Here is a 22,272-nt window from a genome sequence, read left to right as displayed (position 1 = left end):
GTCATCAAACTGCTCACATAAAACATGACTTAATTCACTGTTCACAGGCCTTTCCCTCAACCTTAATCTCAGAAGAATATTATATGGTTCAACACTGTCAGCTATGCTATACAGTAATAAGGAATCTAATGCCCCATATAAGGTTTAACAGAGATGTGTGGACAAATTAACCTGATATGCACAAATCACATATGCCATGCCCAGTGACAGCTGAATTAGCAATGCACGTGCATTGTTTATTTCAATATCATCTTTTCTCTGCACAGAAAAGGTAGGTAAAATACAGGTAGGTAAAATTGGCAGTTAAATACATTCGAGCAGAATTTGCTAATATATTAATTTACTACAGGCAAAAGTAAACAAAATCCAAATATCACCTGCATATCCCAGTCGCCCTGAGTGCCTGCTGCACAGAAGGTATCCGTCTACGCTGCGCCTCTCACCTGATCATATGTGCTACGCAGGTCAGAGCAATGAAAGTTTTTTCCACCGTAATGCCACGCTAGAGTTGATGCAATTGTAAGCGCATCCAAAATGGACACTTGCACATTCACTACGGAAAGCACATTTAATTGTGCTTTATACGAGTGCGTTAACAGCCGAAAGCACACAGCTTTGAAAACATGCATCATGAGAACAATTGTAATTTAAGCTAGCTATCAAAAATATACTAAATTCTACCGCTTTTTTTCATGTCTGTGAAAATACCCTTAAGTCTTATTCGTAAATTTTGTTGCAAGTTCAGCTCTCTCTCTTCCAACTTCAAGTTGAGGTAAATTGAAAATTGGATTTTGGGGAAAGGAAATGGCGCAGTATCTGTCTCAGATATCGGCAGACACATGAAGCGCACCACGCCGTAAGGGAAGGGATAAAGGAGGGAGTGAAAGAAGAAAGGAAGAAAGAGCTAGGTGACGTAGTGGAGGGCTCCGGAACAATTTCGACCACCTGGGGATCTTTAACGTGCACTGACATCGCACAGCACACGGGCGCCTTAGGGCCCATTCACACTTGAGAGTCGCAGAGGTCGCGCGACCAACAGCCGCCTGAGACTACACCGCAGTTCGACAACACCGATGTTCACACTTGCAAAGGCGACCTGCGGGTCGCCTTCTCGTTCGATTCTCGTTTGAAATAAGAACTCTTGGTAATGACGCCGTTCGCGCGCTTTCGAGAATTTCGTCTGCTTTGGCCGCGTCTCCTGCGCTCGCGCTTGGCCCTCGAAAGTGATCTGGTCCTTCGATAAGAGCAATGTACTGCGACGACCTGAGCGAAGAGAAGAAAAAAATGGCTAGGCTTAGCTTGGTTAAGCCAAGAATGCGTTGCATATCTCGATGGAGGTCCGTGCTGCTCCGTTGACTAGGTAGGCTATTGTGATGACCCCCCCATAATGCGCAGGTCCACACAGGACGGAGAGGCAATGAGACACTGTATGGCTCAGTTTAAACAAACAGATATATTCAATAATTACACTTGATTATGATTATACATCAGAGGCTGGGGCGTCCGAGCTTACGTGCCGACGACTTCATGGGGACGATGGAGGGGCTCCGGAGTTGAGCTCGAACGGTTGCTGGCAGAAGCTGCACGCCGTCGGGCTTCGGCGCTGAAGGCCCCCTTGGCGAACGATGTCGTCCTGAGCGTTCCTCCTTCGGTACTCCTTGTCGATTTTTATATCCTCTTATCCCCACACTCCCTAGGGTGAGGACGCCCACGCCGGAGTGGGGGGGGGGGCCTAGGGCTTTCACTTGGGCGCACAAACACACCACCGCACTTATGGTCTCGCCCCCCTCACGTGTTGAGTCCGAGGGAAAGAAGGTTGTCGTCGAGGTAGCGCATAGCGTCGGCTGTGGTAAGGCGCGCTCTGGCCCGCTGTCGGTTCCCGCGGGTCACCGGCCTCCGTTCTCCATCAAATGACACTCGCCCCTCAAGGCCGGAACGCGAGGTCGCTAAAAGGCCGGGAAAGTGGTCCCTTGTCCTGGGATGTGCTCGGGAGGGTTGATTGATGATGCCCGCCGTCTTGTCGGGGCCAGGCCCGCCGAAACGAGGCCCCCTTGGAACGGCCACGGCAATTGGGGAAGATAACGCCCGCCTCCCCGCGGCGGCGGCGGCGGCGGCGTTCGACTCGTGCCGACACTATGGAAAGGGGATCCAGTTGTGCTTAAACCCCTTCGTTCTGGTCGTTCACTCTCAACGAGTATGGCTCGGTAATTGATGATGCCGCTGTCATCTGGGTCGTCTCCGTGCGGTCCACGGCGGCAGGCCCAAAAGCAATCTCACTCAAGTTGCTTGCAGCCATATACAGTAGAAACATGATAGGGGGTCCGGTTGTGCTTTCGCCGCCACTGGGGGCTCCGTCTACGCCGCGCAGTAGAACGCGGACCCTCGTAGCACACACAAGGAACGTCACACTCGCTCACCCTCCAGAAGAATGTTCTCCGAACATTTGAGTCCATGCAGCTCCCCTTGTCTTTCTGAATCGCCTCGCACAGTGCGTCCGACAAAACACTTTTCGCTGCACTCAACACCACTGCACAACACCATATGCCTCCGCTGTCATAACTGGCGTCTCCAGGGGCAGCACTGATCTTCTTTCACAGATAAACATGAAACTCAGCACCCAAGCCTCTCCTTTCTAGTCCAAACTGGACGAAATAAATTTACCACAGTTACAAAGGAGCTCCCACTTCTAGCACGATCACGGCACAGACAAAATATAGATAACGAAAGGAAGTAGGGTAGGTTCTGCATGCGCTCAGCATGCTCTCCTGTGAAGGTGTTACTTAATGACAGAAAGGTTTAACTACCAACTCCGATAACTTAACACATAAGCACATAGCAATGTTATGAGCTGCGGCATTACACAATTCTAACCAGTTCACAACTCCGCTCTGTTTACGCCATTAGTCCGACTTAGCTTTCCGATTTCGCAGCGGATATCGGCCTTCATGAGTCATACTAAGTAAGTCTGTGACCCTTTGTCTGCTTTGGGACTCGCGAGGGCTCTTGGCAGGAGCCTCTCCTGGCGTTATCTGCGCGGCAACCTCGCGCGCTTCTTCTTCTAGCAATGCATGAAGTAAATCCGGTGGCATTCCGGCCGTCACCTCTGGCGCCTGCCGAACTAATGCAGGAGAGGGCGTTTCTTGCGAACTATCTGCGCGCTCCGCTTCACTTCTGTCCCCATCAAAATCCGCGCTTTCCCGTTCCTCATTTCGTGAATACTGAACCGGTGCCGACTTGAGGCGATTTGCGTGTATCCTTATCAAGCGCCGGTTCACGTCTCGGACTCTGAAGTTTACCGGAGAAAGCTTCTCGACAACCTCGCACGGTCCTTTCCACTTCGTCTGGAACTTACGAGCTAGCCCAATCTGCCTTTGGCAGTTTTCAATGTACACGCTGTCCCCCACATCAAACGGTGCGTCTCTAGCACTGCGATCGTGCACCTCCTTCCTGCGCTTCGCCGCTTTAAGGCCTCCTTTGCGATGTCCCTCGCCACTTGCAATCGCGATTCTAGCTCAACCTTATAGTCGTCCAGTGAAGCGTATGGGACACGACGGGGGCCCTCTGGCACTTCACTAGGCTGGTCCGGGTCTCGGCCGTAGAGAAGAAAGAATGGCGATTCGCCCGTGCTCTCGTGTGCTGCGGAATTGTAGGCAAACATTGCATACGGGAGCCACAAGTCCCAGTCCCGCTGGTCGCGCGAAACAAAATGCGACAGGAACCCGGCCACGGTTTGGTTCAGTCGCTCCACCGCACCGTTGCAAGCCGGATGGTACGGTGTTGTCTGCTTCTTAGCGATCTTAAGCAGCTCGCAAACTCTCCTCATTAGCTGCGACACGAAGTTCGTTCCCCGATCTGTCAAGAGTTGCCTCGGGGGTCCATGTCGGAGCACGATATGTTCGACAAATGCTCTTGCAACGGTGTCTGCCTTCTGATCTGGGAGTGCTACCGCTTCCGCGTATTTTGAAAGGTGATCGAGAAATACTAAAATGTACTTGTTTCCGGAAGTGGTCGTGGGCAATGGGCCCATTATGTCCATACCTGTTCGCTCGAAGGGAGCCGAAACCTCAGGGAACGGCTGAATTGGAGCTGGTCTTCGTCCCTTGGGTGTTTTTCTTTCGCTACAGGAATGACACTTCGCACAGTAGTCTCTAAGATCCTCTCGCATGCCACTCCAAAAGTACAAACGCTCCACACGCCTGCGTGTCTTCGCTACGCCAAAATGACCGGCGCATGGCGCATCGTGAAACGCGCGAAGAACCCTTTCTGTCCACGACCGAGGTATGACGACTCTCTCCCAAGCGGTTTTCTCTGGTCTCCCTTTCCTGGTTGGCCTCGTGCGCCGACACAGGGTGCCGTCTTTGCCAATGAAATAACCTAGCTGTTCGGGGTGAGACGGTGCGCCCTCTAAGCTTTCGATTATTCGCTTCAGGTCAGGATCTTTACACTGCTCTGTGCGTAATTCGGCGGGGTCGACTACGGGGACAAACTCATCTATTGCTCCCACGGCAGCAGTGCGGCTGAGTGCATCAGCATTCAGATGTGTCTTTCCTGACTTGTGCTCAACTTCAAAGCAGTATTCCTGCAGGTGTAGATTCCATCTAGCGAGTCGCGAGCTAGGGTCCCTGACACTCATCACCCATTTCAGAGGATGGCAGTCTGTGACTAGCTTGAATTTGCGGCCGTAAAGGTAGCATCTGAAGTGCTTTACTGCCCAGACAACGGCGAGGCACTCCCTTTCCGTAGCTCCGTACTTTTGCTCTGTGGAGCTCAGCTGTCGGGTAGCAAAAGCAACGGGGTGTTCTTTGCCCTCGATAACCTGAGATAGCACGGCACCAACTGCGAACTTTGACGCATCTGTGGCCATAACGAAGGGCAAATTAAAATCCGGGTGGCGCAACAGCGGTGCACTCATTAGCTTCCTTTTCAGGGCCCCAAAAGCATCCTCCGCGTTTTCGTCTCAGCGAAAGGCGACATTTTTGGCTGTTAAGGCGGTGAGCGGCTTAGCGAGCTTGGCGAACTCCTCTATGTGCCTTCGGTAGTAACCGATCAGACCGAGAAACTGCCGGACCTGGCGGACGCTAGTCGGGGATGGAAAATCCGAGACACACCTTAGTTTCTCAGGGTCCGGTCGCACGCTGTCAGCTGAAACAACGTGCCCGAGGTATTTCACCTCGTTTTTAAGGAATTGGCACTTAGAGGGCTTCAGCTTGAGACCCGCTCCTCTTAGTCGCACCAAAACCTGCTCAATATTGCGCAAATGGTTCTCAAAACTGTCACTGTATATGATCATGTCATCCATATACACGAAGCACCGCCTCCCCAGAAGACCTGCCAGGATAACATCAGCGGTTCTCTGCCAGACAGCAGGGCTGTTGGCCAGACCCATCGGCATTCTTTTCCATTCATAGTGCCCTGAGGGCGTGTTGAATGCCGTTTTCTCGGCATCTGCCGGATCCATTGCTAACTGCCAGAATCCCGCCGCCATGTCCACTACTGTGAAGTACCTGGCAGAGCCCAGCTGAGAAAGCGTCTGCTGTATATTGGGGATGGGGTATGGATCGATACGAGTTACGGCATTTAGTTTGCGGTAGTCCACTACCAATCGATACGAGCCATCTGGCTTTTCCACCAGTAGTGCTGGTGCTCCCCAGGGTGACTTTGAGTGTTCGACAATGCCGCTATCAATCAGGTCCTGCACCTGCCGCTCCATCTCCTCACGTTGGGAGTAAGGAATCCTGTACGCACGCTGGTAAACGGGCGATGAAGTGCCGGTTTTTATCCTGTGCTTTATAACGCCACAACAAACCAAATCCAGGTTGGACGCGGCGAATACCTCCGAGTAGTCGTTCAGCAAACCAACCAGAGGCTCTCTCTCCCTGGATTTTACGTGAGAAAGATCGAACGACACCTTTGGAGCAGCCGAAGGACTAGCATGCTCTACAGTTGCGAGTACCGTATCGGTGGGCTCACGTTTCTCTATCGCAGAGGTGAAGAAAGCCAATGTTTTGTTCTTGGGAAGGCTCAGTGGCTGCTGGCTACAGTTAACCACCCGTAGGCGCACTCTGTGGGCGTCATTAACTGTCACGAGGCACGCGGCTGCCTTCAGGCCATTGCTGAGAGAGTCGACCGGCTCAAGCACTCCCACGGCGCCGCTCTCTACATCTGAAGGCACAAACGCGTACAAAATGTGCTCCGACCAAGGAAGGACGACCGCCTCATCGACCAGCCTGACGGCAACCCCCGAATATACCTTCTCCAATGATCCCACTGTTTGACGGGCGTCAATATCGGTAATGCGAATCTCAGCCCCTCTCCTGTTCAAAAACGGAACTTTTGAGCCGCCCGCATTAACCTCTTCCTCAGAGAATGAGACTACTACCTTCCCTTTTTTCAAAAAATCCTGCCCTAATATACCTGACACTCCGTTTGGCAGAGACACCGTGTCCGGGCATACGTAGCAGGGGTGCTCCAATGCAGTTCCGCCGAGAGAGAAGAGTAACCGGTAGAGTCCACTTATGCCAAGAGGATCCCCCGTTATGCCTACAAATTTGGTTGCCATACCACCAGACGCTTCCAACACCTCGCGGTCCCCCTTCCTTCGAAGCGTGTTAAAACTGCTCTCCTTAAGCAATGTCACCTTTGACCCCGTATCTATCAACAATTCCATGCAACAACCATTTAACTTACAACGCACAACAGGGCATGCCTCGTCGGCCACACAAACTACCACCACCTCATCATCCACTGCTCCCTCCCCGCGCTCCTCAGGCTGGGGAGGACTATCTAGTTTTTTGTCTCGGTATCTGGAGCCCCGCTGTAGGCTTGCTTAGGGCGTGTCTCGCCTGCTTCTCTTTGCGGCTCCCCACGGCGCACGTTTTGGCAGAACCTGGCGATGTGTCCGCGACCCTGGCAAGCGAAGCATACGATTTCTTCAAAATCTCGCATACCGCGCCTGTAGCTTTGTGGCGGTCTCCGGTTTCCAGCGAATGGGCGCTGTTGAGCGCGCGCTTCAACCTGGCGTTCCACCTGCTGAGATAGCAGCTGTTCTAAGCGATCTAACCGCTCTGTCAAGAGAGCAACCTCAGGGTTGAGCACCGCTTTCTCTATGACGCGTACTCTCGCTGCGGCTGTCGTTAACGCCTCATTTCGTTCCTCATCCAATGCGGCCGCCACGGCTTGGTCGAAATTGCTCGGCTTGCGCGAGAGCACGAACCGACGCACGGGGTCTTGCAGACCAGCCACGAACAAAGCGGTCATTTCCTCTTTAAGTAGATCCTCCGCGTATTTCTTCCTTAGCTGGTCTCCTTCCTCCTCCCTGCTTAACGTATCGCGTGCTAGGCGCTGAAGCCGCGACGCAAACGTTCGCACGTCCTCCCCTACCATCTGTCCGGCGTCACGGAACCTCTGTACCCGCACGTGACGTGGTTCAGTGTCGAAATGCTCAAACGCGAGCTTCTTAAATTCCGCAAATGACGTTGTGGTTTTTACTTTTTCGTCTCGCCATGCAAAATCATGAGCAGCTCCTGCCATCTTACACCTCGCCATTCCCAGCATTTGAGCATCGGACCATCCCCCCATTTTCGCAATCTCTTCTAGCATGGAAAAGAAATCGCAGATTGGAACCCCTGTCTTATCTCCTGTAAACGTCGGAATGACGCTTCCTAATGCCAGCATGCTTGCTCCGAGCGACGGCTGTGGAGTGGGAGCTCCCTCAGATACAGACATTTTTTTTTCACTCAAGCCCTCCGGTGCCTCAAGCCTCTCAAATGGGGGTAAAAGTCCCACAATCAGTCCCGTGATTCCCTTTTGATTACAATTTTGAAGTCATGAATGTCGCAGCATTCAGAGGACATTTGCATTTGAGACCCCACTTCTGACACCAGTGTGATGACCCCCCCATAATGCGCAGGTCCACACGGGACGGAGAGGCAATGAGACACTGTATGGCTCAGTTTAAACAAACAGATATATTCAATAATTACACTTGATTATGATTAAACATCAGAGGCTGGGGCGTCCGAGCTTACGTGCCGACGACTTCATGGGGACGATGGAGGGGCTCCAGAGTTGAGCTCGAACGGTTGCTGGCAGAAGCTGCACGCCGTCGGGCTTCGGCGCTGAAGGCCCCCTTGGCGAACGATGTCGTCCTGAGCGTCTCTCTTCGGTACTCCTTGTCGATTTTTATATCCTCTTAAGGCCCCCTTGGCGAACGATGTCGTCCTGAGCGTTCCTCCTTCGGTACTCTTTGTCGATTTTTATATCCTCTTATCCCCACACTCCCTAGGGTGAGGACGCCCACGCCGGAGTGGGTGGGGGGGGGGGGTCTTAGGGCTTTCACTTGGGCGCACAAACACACCACCGCACTTATGGTCTCGCCCCCCTCACGTGTTGAGTCCGAGGGAAAGAAGGTTGTCGTCGAGGTAGCGCATAGCGTCGGCTGTGGTAAGGCGTGCTCTGGCCCGCTGTCGGTTCCCGCGGGTCACCAGCCTCCGTTCTCCATCAAATGACACTCGCCCCTCAAGGCCGGAACGCGAGGTCGCTAAAAGGCCGGGAAAGTGGTCCCTTGTCCTGGGATGTGCTCGGGAGGGTTGATTGATGATGCCCGCCGTCTTGCCACGGGGCCAGGCCCGCCGAAACGAGGCCCCCTTGGAACGGCCACGGCAGTTGGGGAAGATAACGCCCGTTTCCCCGCGGCGGCGGCGGCGGCGGCGTCGTTCGACTCGTGCCGACAGTATGGAAAGGGGATCCGGTTGTGCTTAAACCCCTTCGTTCTGGTCGTTCACTCTCAACGAGTATGGCTCGGTAATTGATGATGCCACTGTCATCTGGGTCGTCTCCGTGCGGTCCACGGCGGCAGGCCCAAAAGCCATCTCACTCAAGTTGCTTGCAGCCATATACAGTAGAAACATGAAAGGGGGTCCGGTTGTCCTTTCGCCGCCACTGGGGGCTCCGTCTACGCCGCGCCGTCGAACGCGGACCCTCGTAGCACACACAAGGAACGTCACACTATTGACTCGATCGCCATTGAAACTGCCCATGTAGCAGCACTCGATCGCCTTTGAGTCGATAGACTATCGGTTCGAGGGCCCTCGAAATGCCCGTGTGAGAGGGGTATAAGACTGCCCCGGCGAAGGAGCGCAGCTCTTTTATACATATGCCGTGACGTCAATCATAGCGCAGCGCCCATAGCGGGAGGAGCGGGAGTCAGGTGGTGGCTGCGGCCGCGCGCGACCGCGCCAGTTGGGGCCCAGCTTTTCCTCCGTGACGTCACGCGCCGGCGCAGCGCCCCTAGCGGGAGGAGCGGGAGTCAGGTGGTGGCTGCGGCCGCGCGCGACCGCGCGAGTTAGGGCCCAGCTTTTCCTCCGGCTGTCGTGACGTCACGTCCCGTGGTTTTGTGGCTGCCTGGCCGCGCCCAAGGGCTGAACTGAGTGATTACAATATGCAACGCATAATATATAGCGGCAATGTGCACCGCGGCTGTACAAGCGGCCTGCCAGCCAGCCTGGATGCCGGCCGCCAGCGCCAGAAAAATGCGCTAGTATGTTCTTTGTTCGCGTTCATAGCATGCTATGGGAAGTCGAAATTCAAAAATGAATCAGTTTTGAGGGTGGTTGACCAATACCCAGCTGCTGGATACAAGCAAATTTCTTCTCATAGCCGCTTTGCTGCTGTTGCCCAATTAAAGTGGCTCGATCGCCTCGCGTCTGCTTTCTCCGCTGCGTCGCGGAAATCGAGCATACTTTTATATCATCATGACACGGTGTTCACAATAAAGCCGTGACGAAAGTAGCATCTCGGTTACAGCGCTGGTCAGTTCCGAAACACCCTCAGCAGCGGCATCGATGTGAAACCTTTTAGGCTTCGCGACGACTACGGCAGCCAAGGAGCAGTTAGCGCAGTTCGTCGCTCGGCGCACCCGCGAGCGGTGTCGTTGCCGAAAGCTCGGCTCGCTCGCTGATTGGTTCAGCGGTTTGTGACTCGCAGTCGCGGGGCTGCAAAATCGAGCAGCGAGCGACTGGCCCGCGACTGTAGCTTTTCTACCAAAAAACAGTCGCGCGACCTCTGCGACGCTCAAGTGTGAATGAGCCCTTCGCGTTACGCCTCCATTGAAACGAGGCCGTCACGGTTGGGTTCAAACTCAGGTAGCCCGGGTCAGTAGCCGAGTGCCCTGACCATTGAGCCACCGCAGCGGGTCAACATATCTGAATTGTGAGAGGTTGATATTATAATTTCTGCACTGCAAAAGTTTTACAAATAACTAACTATATATAGCCCAGCCGCACTTTATTCGTTTATTCATAAAGTTCTTTCACTAAGTGCAAGCCTTCTCAATAAGCAGAAAGTTAGCAAAAAGACAAAAAAACAAGGGAAAGAAAACTGCGAGGACTGCATGGGGATCCTGCATTCAACACGACGACACGGAATTGTCAGGCTCAAACAACCGCGGTTTATACATTTACAAGCCTCACCAGTTCGTTTCTCGTTTCCGATATTTCATCGGCTCTGGGGTCGGAGTCATCGGTTGTCATTGAAGAATCCCGCGAGGAGCTATCGTCCGGATCTTCACTCCCAGCAGTCTGGCTCTTGTAGTCCGGAAGCGTTGCTGCACTGGATCTTTGGCGGGCTTGCGAGCCGCTAGCTTCTTCTGTCACTGCAGCCGCATGCGCGCCTGGTTCACTTATCTGCAGAGGGTGAGGTGTCGGCACGTTTTCCTCGCATTCCGATTCAGATGAAATATCGGAGCTGAACTGTGCCCCTGCAAGAGCACTGCTTTCCGCTTCCTCGCATTTTTGCCTATGCCTTGTCCGCACCGGCACATCACTAGTTGTATCGTAAAGCAATCGCTTATACTTCTTCCTTTTCGTCATGTCGCGGATGTCGCGTCTCGCGACTGAACCAAGAGGAACTGGCGACCAGCCTGCACGCGCGGCAACCGTAAAGACACAAGGCAAGCGTTCGGTGGCGCCTCAGCGTCCCGTCTACAGGCGCTGTCGCTCGAGCGCCAGCAGGAGAGGGACAGCCCGGAGACGCCCTGCCGGGTATGGAGAGATCGGAGATATAGTGGTTGTTCGGAGAAGTGGAAATTGCCTCCGCCGATATGTGAGACAGATACTGCGCCATTTCCTTTCCCCTAAAAACAATTTTAAAAAATAAAAAACTGCAGCGGCGCTCATTCTTCCCACAAACGCCGCGCGGAGAGCGCACGTCTCCGAGCAAAGTCCAAGCCATATATAGTACTGATGCGCGACGAGATACGTACGCGCGTTGGCGGTGAGCATATACAAGAAGGGGCATCCCTCGTCTGGAGATGCTTCGTCTGCATTGAGCTACACAGACTAAGTAGCAGTAAAAATATGTTTACTGATTGGAAATGAAGTCCCTCAGGTGACGACGCCCTTAGTCTTGACTACCTTCCTAATTTGTTGACGCACGCCTGCGCAACGTGTAGCGATAAGGCGGCCATATGACAATTGCATTTTGGGTTTTACAAAATGGCTAACACAAATACTTCTACTGCACTCAACTTGATCTCGGCCATATAGAGCATACAGTAACTGAAATGCGCGTGAAATTTTCACTGGGACGCTTGCGGCGCTAATGTTTTATAACAAGAAATGTGTTACGTGTGGTACTTGTACGTCGGTCATGGAAACGAAAACAACTTAAACCAAACCGGCATGTTCTCAAGCCGGTGCGGGACAGTCGTTTTTCTCATTCGGGAACAAAGAGTAGCGTTTCTGAGATGTTCAGTTCCGTCCACGGCGCAGACGAATTTTGCGCAAAAGTAGTGCGCAAAAGCCATAGTAGCGAAAACGCAGAAGCAACAACGCCAATAAAAGGTTTTTGGTTTCTGCAGTGCCATTAAAAACCTCTTAAAATGATGGAGCGACAATATTTTTTTCACAAACATATTTCTTTTTAAGAAAGTGCCTGTTAAGAACGAAATAATGGCTCTTGTCTGCAATACTTGGCCAATAGGAGTCAAGCCATCACTTATTTTTGGCATATTTTATATTTACTTTCTTTTCTGCTTGTTTGTTGCAATTTATAGACCTGATATTGAATGCAAGGGAATTCTTGATTATCGAACAACGTTTGTTTTTGCATTATTTTTTGGCTAAAAGTTGTGGTTCTGCCGTCGGTAGCTCTCCACCCCATGATGCTTAGAGCGCCACTGGAGTATAAGGTGGTCTCGAGGAAGCTCCATGCAAACTCCCATAGGCGGGCGCCAGCTTTCCCTCTAGTTAATAGTAAGAAACTCTATGGCGCCTGCATATAGGCTTGAATTACTGCCCTGCGGCCGCTAAAAAACGTCATCCAGCATACTTCCACAGCGTGGTTGTAGTGCAGGATCGAAGTCTTTACGTTATCAAAAGGATAAAATTGATATGTTATTCATGACATTTAGTTCGGCATTCACCTTAATTGTGCCGGCGCTTAGCACGCGCCCGCGCTTATATCGATACCGTCTTGGTGCTCCATCACAGAGAAAATTTTTTGTTCAGTATAAGCATTATGTTCACAAATATTAGGGTGGGGCAACCTAAAAAAATGAAAAACAACAAGCCCCTGCCTGCACCACTGAAGTATAACAGGCTTCATCGAATCTTAAATGAAAATGCCCGAAAGCAATAGTATACTTTTGCCACACGTAGGTGGGGAAAAGGAAAAAAAATGAGGGGCGGGGGGGGGGGGGGTGTAAAAAGCTACATAGCGACCCACAGCCGGGGTGGCGGGCCCGGGAAGACTCCCGTGATGATTTGGGATGGGAATGGGGACAGCGACTTTTGGCTCTGATCCTTCATTTGTGTCGACTCCATTGCTGGCGTGTCTGGCAAGGACAGGGAGAGAGTATGGAGATTGCCCATTGGTGCGGCTCCACTCACGGGATGCCCGACCATCCACAAGCGCAACGGGCTCCGACCGCCGGAGACAGGAAAACGTAACCCGGGGTCAGCTACCTCGGGCTCCTCCACGACTTTAAGGGTCCGTTTCGGACCTGCCAGCTACTAGCCTTAGAGTGCTTTTCGCGGTTTTTCAGACACCGGAAGTATGTGGTGTGATCCAGCTTGTAGAGGTTTAGGTCGTCAGCCTAACGGCCCTTCGGCGCCATGACCTAACACCTCCGAGGGCACCCACCTGTGCTTCCAACCAACAAACAAACCATGCACTTATTTCCTCCCCTGGCTTGCTAAATGCCTACTGAGGAGGGAATGTTTCTCTCGGCGCGTGTGACAGCCACTTGGCCAAGTGTCATAGAATGTAATAAAAGCGTGCACATAATGCTTTGATTCAGGCAGGTACCAATAGCAGAGAGATACTACGGTCAGCCCTTTATCCCGCCAATCCCTCTGAGATACATGCGGAAAGAGAAATTTAAATTGGTAGCGGTCGTGCTTACGTTCCCGCGCACGAAATATATTACAGACTTTTAGTATAGCGTATGAGCGCTTGCGTACGCTATACGCAAGCATTTAGCGGGAGGTAACAGAAGAGGTCGCACGGCCACATTTAGTTTATCGTATGCCAACCTGAACGCAATGATAGCGTAGGTTGCAGTGGCGCCATCTGGTGTTAAATTGTGAAAATATGTTCCGACAAAGTTTTTTTTCTATTTAGCCAAGGCACGGCCAAGGTTATCCAAGTCGAATCACGCAGATCGCCGGTTGCGTGGCCAAATGGTTCGTACTCTGCACAGTGGAGGTAGGGCCAGACTTTTTTTAGGTAACCGAACCGAGCGAGGTTCTTAATAACGTCATGGTGCGTACTAGCATCCTTTCGGACCCCTACTGCCTAGCGTTTTTAAGCTGGGACGACATCGAAGCCGTGATGATGCGCGAGCGTGAACAGCAATGCAGACTCTATGCATCCAGGCGCGGCCTGCTGAATCTGGACACCATGCCCGACAGCACGTTCCGAAGTCACTTTAGGTTCGAGAAAGCGGACTTTCGGACGCTTGTGAACGCTTTAGAAGTGCCCGAATACATAACAAGCGCTCAGGGAGTGCGAGTGTCTGGGCGAGAAGGCCTGTGCATCTGTTTGCGGCGACTGGCCTACCCGAACAGACTGTGCGATCTGCAGGAATTCTTTGGCCGCCACTACTCAGTAATATCGAGCATTTCAAACAAAACAATGCTGCACATCGAGCAGAGATTTGGATCACTGCTTGACAATCTGCTGTGTCACAAGTGGCTGAGCACGTCTTATTTGAAAGAAATGAGCAACATAAGTTTCTCATTTTACCCTTTTATTCTGCATGTCGCATGACATTCACAGCAGAAAGAAAAAAGAAGGAATTTACATAGCACTATGAATAGAAGTCTTAGTATGTAATGAATGAGTTGCAGAAATCTAGAAGCCAGATTCGTTGCTGTGAAAAGTGCTTGATTGTTGTGGCGTCAAGTACACTCAGGCGGAAACTGCGCAGGTCTCCCTTTTTGCTGTGCTATTTCCTTAGGAGATGACCCTGCGGAAGCATGGTGAGGGCTCTCATTATGTGTGTCATTTTCGTTGCATTATGTAAAACTAGATGCCTGTGTGCTGCGCGATGTCAGGGCATGTTAAAGAAATCCAGGTGCTCGAAATTAATTGGAGCCCCCCTCTACGGAGTCCCTCATAACCTGAGTCGCTTTGAGACGTTAAACCCCCATAAAACCAAAACCAAATGAGTCATGTAAAAGACACAATATGCACAGTTGTCCATGTGAAGTCTTAGGATATGGTTGTGTGTCAACACTTTAGCAGTTCCTATATCTCAGTTGCGTCTCATGTGATGTGGTTGATGAACAGGGCAAGAAAAATTCTCAGACGATGGGAGCGCTCACCAAGCAGTGTGTGGTATCACTGCATGCCATTTGACTAAATCACGTGTTACTACCCAGTACTTGCAGTTTTTCTTTCCATATTCTATCACCATAATATTTTGTACACTGGTTACCACGGTTTAAACTATAACATGTGATTCCTTGAAGTCTCTAAACATGTGATTAAGCTTAATCGCATCTCATTGTCTCTCATTTCAGGCAGTTTACTTAAAAGGTGCCCCCCTGGACAACTGCTGGGCATTTATTGATGGAACGGCACGTCCCATATGTCGGCCATCAGAAGGTCAAAGAGTGTACTTCTCTGGGCACAAGAGAGTCCACGCACTGAAGTATCAAGCCCTCATGTGCCCCAATGGGCTCATCTGTCAGCTTGACGGGCCATATCCAGGCAGCACGCATGATGCTGGTAAGTTTCATTGTGGTAACAGAATCACTGTCGGCATTATCTGTTGTATTTCAGTTTTGCACATGTCTGTTGTGTCATTATTTTCTATTCTTCTTTCTTTCCTTTCTCTCCCTTTGTTCCCTTTCCTGCGTGTCTGGTTGCATACTGGGCGTTACCTAGTAAACCTGCCTGCCTTCCTGCTTTTCTCTCTCTGTTTGGTACCCTATCACACATAAAGCATAAAGAAAGCACGGAGTGTGTATAACGCAATATTAATTTTGCTCTGATTTAATACGCAATGATATTATTATATATAAAGTATTCTATTCAGTGTCTGCTTACCAGATGTGCTGCTGTGAGCATTGTTCCGGTAATATTACAGAACATGGTATGCACCAAATTTTTGTCTCATTTCTGGAATCTTGAGAGAAAGCAAACTTTATGAGACACTTGAGGAGCTGGTACCTGGAAATGATGCAGTGATATATGGGGACCCTGCATATCCCCTGCGGCCGCTTCTCATGAAACCATATGGAGGTGCACGGCTCACAACTGCTCAAGAAAACTTCAATGCTGCCATGAGTACAGTTAGGCAGGCTGTAGAATGGGGATTCGGGAGAGTAATTTCCCAGTTTGCTTTTCTTGATTTCAAAAAAAATCAAAGGCTGCTTTTGCAGGCTGTGCCTAGAATGTACAGGGTAGCCGTCATTCTCACCAACTGCCATGCTTGCATGTATGGTAACCAAGTCTCTAACTACTTTGACCTGGAGCCACCATGCCTCTTTGATTATCTCCACCCAAACCAGTCATAGACAAAAATGCTCAGGATTGGTTCAGTGTTTATTAATTGAACTTTTACCGTGCGCAGTACTTGCTTCACTTTAAAACCTTCTTTGTCTTACATGAACTAAATGAGCTGTCCTAGTATTAATAATGCGTTTTATATTGTTTGTGGCGCGCAACTTCTCGAAGCCGCTTGAGCTATGAGGGACGCTGAAGTGGTAAATTGAGATTCTCCGGGGTTCCTTAACGTGCATGGGCATTGTACAATACAGTGCTTGCATTCTAGGAATCAGCCACTGAGCTCTATTACCAATAAGCAGCCACTGTGGGCCACCATAATATGAAATCAGCAGCTTTGGCATGTATTGGCAGCAGGAAGTGCTGTCAGCATGCAGTGAAAGATTTTTTTGCATTCAGTTTGTATAAATGCATTATAATGGAGGCAATTAAAAGCACATAGTTCTGTCGGATAATAATTTTATTCTCTTGTCATTTTAGTCTTTGCATAATTTCTCTGCAATTGAATTCAACACATTTACTAGTGCTTGCTGGCTTGCACTGTTCGCCTCATTTTGTTACCTTCTTGCTTGTACTTCGTTGGCACGAGCCTCCAATTCCAGCTCACGCAGCTTGAATTCATTTTCCATTTTTATGGACTTCATCTGCTGTCTTTTTTCATAGCGCCTCTGTTTAATCTCGAGGCGCACCTTTTCAAGTGCAGCACGCTCCATCTCGAGCTGCATGTCTTTCTCCTTCATTGCCCTTTCATGGCTCCATCTTTTTTCCAAAAACTCGTGGTTTTCATCGCCCGCTGTTTTTGGCTTCCTTTTTCCTGCAAAAGTATGTTTTCCAAATCGAATTAATGCATGACAATGCACCAAAAGAACAAAATCGAGGCAGGAGAGCAAGACAGATCCACATTTGCATGTTGGCAAAAGAATTTAGCACGTCTGAGTCGCACAAACTGATTGACTAATGAAACAGTTTGAATATGCAACGTGGTATGATACAGCTCAAATGAAAAGTATGCTTACTTCGCTTCATTTCAGCTGTAGGTTGGGGCTCATGTTCCTCAGTTTCTTCTTGTACGTCTGTCGTAACATTTGCGCTAGCCGTTTGCTGCGCACTCTGAAAGTTTTCAGCGTCAGTCGTGAAATAATCATCAACGACATCTCTGTCGCTGCACATCTGCTGCAGCACATAAGATGCTGTTTCGGGAGTGTCGTTGGCAGTCCCAGATGGTGTTGGGTCTGAAAAATAAGGAGAAAATGTAGACCCTCCGTTACAACAATGGGTGCTTCCCAATAAATTGCATTTCAGCACAAATACGCCATGACCTTTGCCACTTGATACACATCAAGTGCTGGTAGGTTTGATGATAAAAAATAACGCCAAATACAGAAATCTGCACACTTACAGTCACTTGTGTTTTTCTTTTATTTATGTATGTCACTTATTTCTTTGTTGTTCTTTTCATGCAGTGGGCAATGTTTATGTACCACACTAAAGCGGAATGACTCACGCTTACATCATGCTTAGCAAGTGAACAGAAAAGGAAGTTGGTGTGTCCTTACACGAGTCACTGTGATGTGGTGACACTCTTGCAGCAGCGGCGCAGGCATTGTCGCGCACTCCTGTAGCAAACGTTTTATTTGCAGCAGCTTGTGCCTTGCGGCTCTTACACTTGTATCGAAATTCTCTTGCGAGGTCAGAGATCTCCTGCAGGAGCTTCTCCTTCTCCTCATATTCCTCCTCTGTGCCTGACCTGGGAGGATTCATACGGTACAAAATAAATTTGCTAATTCATACAGAGAAAAAGGTGTAAGCGCCATCTGTATACACACTTCACATCTCATTTAAGGCTTTCAAGAGCCTTGTTTTGTTTTCACCCAATTTAGTTTTTTTTTCCTGCAAACAGTACCCAGGCGTCACTGAATGCAATTAGTGCGTTTTCCAGCAGAAAACGGCAAGAATTTTTCTTCGACAAATGTACGAAAATGATTACGGACTGTTAATTCACTAAGAAACAGTAAAAATTACAATCTAGAATTTATGTGCCCAGTATATGGGTATGGTGGATTTATTTCAAACTTCAAAGGATCCACCGGCAAAAAGTAATCGATAAAAAAATATTACTATTGGTTGCAAAATCTGCCCGCACGGAAATGACAGAGAACAAGTTGCCAAAGCCAACGTTGCATGAAATAATATTTGCTGTGTTCGCTAGTTAGCATTTTAAAGCACCCTATCGGCTAAGTGATGCGTGCTGAGTTCTGACACGGGCCTCTAGAATTTCGGCTCCATCGAAATGCGGACCGCCACGCGCGGGATCCAACTCGCGCCTTTCGGGTCGGCAGCCGAGCACTATAACCACTGAGCCACCATGGCGGCGCAGTGAAAAAGAGGCCGTAGTGGCGAGCTCGAGGGGTTGGGTGCATCTACTGAACTGCAAGTATGTTCGAGGTAGAGTATAAGCATTACATGAAAAAATCGGCTACTTACTTGCGCAAGTTCGTTCTGTCGTTAGCGATGAACTGGCCCAGAAGAAGGTCGAGCCTTTCTCTCAAGGCCCGGGCAGTGAACGGCTTTCCGCAGGCGAAATTCACATTTCTCAAAATGTTTTTCCACTCTGCAGCGTCCTTGAAGGGATTTTGTGCGTTTACCTCCCTAAGTAACGCTAAATCGTCTGCGAATGTAAATCGCAGGCGAGGAGCGGAATTTTTTTGCGCTGTCAACACGGTGGCTGCCATCTCAGAAGTACGACCACGATGTCAACGCACACACGTGCTACGAGCACTGCGACACAGCGTTGCTGCGACGGGCTTGGTGGCTAGCCTAGACGAACCAGCTAACCGCCGAAACGGCTACATTTGGCAAGGCTGTGACTGCATTTCCTTAAGAATCCAAATCAAGGCAATCCACAGTCGGTTCTGTCTTGTTAGGGTTAAGAGCTGCGGAATCGTTACACAGAATCGAAAATTGGGCAAGTTTATCCCTCTTTCTTTATACTGTTGGCGAGGCGAGGCAAAGCGAATATCACGTGTGCCATTTAAAGTAATGAATATGCCTAAAAGCCCAATAACATTGACGAATTCTCTCCGAAGCGGAGGACGTGGGCGCCGCCATCTTGACAACGCTATTTTTCCTAGCGTACGCAAGAGCACGTACGCTAAATTCGAGAAATAGCGTACGTAACGCGCACATACGCTAAACCTCGGTTTGGAATAGCGTTTAGCGCATGCGCAGTACGAAGCACGCTATTTTATAGCGTACGCTATGCCTTTGCGTATGTCTGCGTACGGAACAATAGCCAGCTCAGCGCACGGATGTCGTAGAGGTACTCGTGTGAAAACACGCGCTTCGCCTGGACAACCTTCGGTCTGCAGCTGGCCGATCCGGTTACCGCTTGCACATAACTGCACTATCGAGTCGAATCAATAAATATACATTCTGATGCATAAAATTATCATAGAGGGTAGCGTACGCAAAAGACAGCAACAAACGACACGGAAGCGAAGAACACGTAAACACGCATCCTACGCGCCGCCGGCGCGACCCGGCCGCAGTGCCTGCTGTTCAACGTGCCACGGGCGCCGTCAGATGGCGACTGGTGTTTAGAGTATGGACCTCCTTCACCCCGCGACGTCACGAAGGTGCGGTGGCGCTGATGTTAGCAGCGACTTTCGCATGGTAGGCAAAACAGGTTCCGCTTGCCCGTGCCTACTGCAGCTGCCGCACCTACCGGCGGCTGCTTCAAGCCTGTGCACTGCAGAAGCAGCATATATTGACCAGCTGCGTCACTGCTGGATCCGCGTAGTAGCATAAAAAATATTAAATTAGCCTCGATAGGTTTCTCGCGCATAAATGCCGCATTCGGAAACTGGCTAACAGGCATTGGGCCACGGTAGTAAAACGCGAAGTCTGGGAGTCGATAGGCACTGCCACTCAATGCACTTAATAGCATGCAAGTTACTGCGTTGATTCACCTGAACTTCAGGATAGTATAGGCTGATAATTTCTCAAAGAAAAAAAGACATATGTAGCTGCACACATACTTATCACATTGAGCCGGGGTGCACGGGGCGCCGACAGGTTCACTCGCCCCCAAGGAATGCGTTTTTTTTTGTTAATAGCACACCATGTTTTAATGGCGCGTTTTGTGACATTTAATATTTACTTGAAACTGTTTGTTGATATGACAACGTAATTATTTCATTCGAGTAGAAAGAAGTCTGGTAAGTTGTGTCAATCTTGCGCGGTCGCGTTGGTGTGCTTAGAATAGCGTACCTTAAATGTGCTAAACGCCATATGCTTTTTCATTGTATCATGCATGTGTCATGTCTCATGACGTAATACATGATCGCGAAGCTTGTTTGGAAAGAAGCAGCCGCAGGCGTGCTACTAACAGACACGTGGCGAGATTGAGAGGGGACGCGGCATGAAAAGTGTTTTCGTTATTCATGCATGCGATATGTAACTAAACTTGGTGCAAATATAAAATTCCTACGCTAGTTTCAGTCATTCCTTTTATTTATAGCTATACCTGGTGCAGTTCTGGGCAATTATAATTAACACCGTCGTCAAGTCCCCCCAAGGTCTCAAATAATTGAGTAGATAGTGCGCAGTTTTTTATGCCAGCATGTACATAAAGCCCTGTTCTGTATGATGACGCGATTAGTTCTTTTTCTATATGATCAGTACTTATGCATGCATAGTTACATGAAAACGTTTCTTACAAAAAATAACTAACACAATACTGCACCTGTAGGGAAAAAAATCGAGAGATTTATTACGCTCCTCAACGTCTCAGGAATAGATTGCGACAAATTAAATCATTTGATTTTCATGCGAATTACGAAGGTGAGTGATCCAGTCGCAGAAAATGTGAGAGGTCAGAAAACGAACCTTAAAGTTTATTCCCTCGTTTATGGCATCTTCGCTTTCGCTTTGGTCAAAGAAATGCGGCACTGAAATCAAAGAAATTACCTCACAATTTTTGATGACCACACTTCTAAAAAGCGTAATTTATAAATTTGTTTTCAATATTGTGCTATAATTTTTCGTCACGAAACTAGACTTCAGGGTTAGGAAAGAAAATAATTCTAGAAATCAAAAATTTTCACCAAATCGACCAGCCTAACAAGAGGACAAGTCGGCCTGGCTGGTGCGTGGTCATGCGGCTAAAAACAGCGCTAAGCGAGACAGGAGTTCGGGGACACGACGCTGTCCCCACTTTTCGCGCAGCGCGACACGTACGTATGTCAGCAGACGATGAGCGCATGTCTGCTCCGACGAAACAACGCCAGCACTTCCGCTCACTACTGTCCCGAAGTAAAATCATTCCGGCTAGTGCAGAGTGTCAAAACTTGTTTTATTCAATGCCTAGCGCATAAATAAACGGCAGGAACGCTTTCTACATGTTTACTACTAACCATATATACAATACACAGTGGAAAACTATTTCTCTTTATAGGCCGCACGTGGCCAACGCCAGCTCGTGTACTTCGACAAATTACTAAGTTGGAAGCATCGACCATTGCTATGATTCGCAGAAACTGGAAACGCGCCTACAAGCCTTGAAAACCCGCGCTCAACACCTATCCGCGACGCCACTCCCCGACCTTTTGCCTACCACGAGCTCGCTAGCGACCGCAGCGCCACCTCGTTTGTTTACAAACATGCAGGAGGTCCATACGAGCGCTCCGGCTCCGGCAGCCTGTGTGCGAGGGTAAAAGAATCTGATAGTTGCAGAGTGTGAAGGTGCGAACTTGTAAACAGTGCGATGTTGCACGTTTTGGTTAAATGGTCCAACGAAAACTCATGGGATGTTTATCCTCTTAGGCACATTACCGACCCTGCTATACGAATACAGCAGTCCAATGATCCTGTCGGCGCGCTGCGAAGACTGCACGACGTCGCTGTGGATGTGGTGTGGAAGGCGGGAGAAACTCCCGCGCCCGCCAAAATACTAGCCGTGGGTGAGTACGATTGCCCGTTCTTCACGAAACCGTCCTTGACGCTCTTAGCTGGTTTGCATGACCGTGTTTTTGTATGTTTTTTGAGATCATTGTTTTACGTGCTTCGACTGTTACTGGCTCTTCGTCAAACAGATGCCTATTAAATATATACAGATCGAAGAAGTGCTCCAGGGCATGCAGCCATGTTGCGTGCGCAGTGTTGCAAATCCGATGCCTTGTTATGCACTGTATACTTGTGTTAATTCACGCGCACCTCGGCCGAGTGTATGAGCACCAAGTGAAGATTATGCATGGGCTGCGC

General features: G+C 49.7%; 1 protein-coding gene and 1 long non-coding RNA gene across 2 annotated transcripts in view; one reads left to right on the top strand and one right to left on the bottom strand.

Moving 5' to 3' along the window:
- The first annotated feature begins 13,665 nt into the window (after positions 1-13,665).
- Positions 13,666-22,272, top strand: part of LOC144107891 (uncharacterized) — a 37,739-nt gene continuing 29,132 nt past the window's right edge. Inside the window, exons 1-3 of the long non-coding RNA XR_013309430.1 lie at positions 13,666-13,704; positions 15,024-15,231; positions 21,835-21,971. This is a non-coding gene — a long non-coding RNA (uncharacterized LOC144107891). The remainder of the gene's footprint in view (positions 13,705-15,023; positions 15,232-21,834; positions 21,972-22,272) is intronic.
- LOC144109701 (uncharacterized) lies at positions 16,569-19,240 on the bottom strand. The gene is made up of 3 exons (XM_077642773.1): positions 17,568-19,240; positions 17,028-17,243; positions 16,569-16,825 (listed from the first exon to the last, which is right to left on the bottom strand). Exons 1-3 carry the CDS (start codon positions 17,770-17,772, stop codon positions 16,569-16,571), a joined length of 678 nt encoding a protein of 225 aa, XP_077498899.1. The 5' UTR covers positions 17,773-19,240.

The sequence above is a fragment of the Amblyomma americanum genome, chromosome 1, assembly GCF_052857255.1.
Source record: "Amblyomma americanum isolate KBUSLIRL-KWMA chromosome 1, ASM5285725v1, whole genome shotgun sequence".
Lineage (NCBI taxonomy): Eukaryota > Metazoa > Arthropoda > Arachnida > Ixodida > Ixodidae > Amblyomma > Amblyomma americanum.
This window is presented reverse-complemented; position numbering and strand designations above follow the sequence as displayed.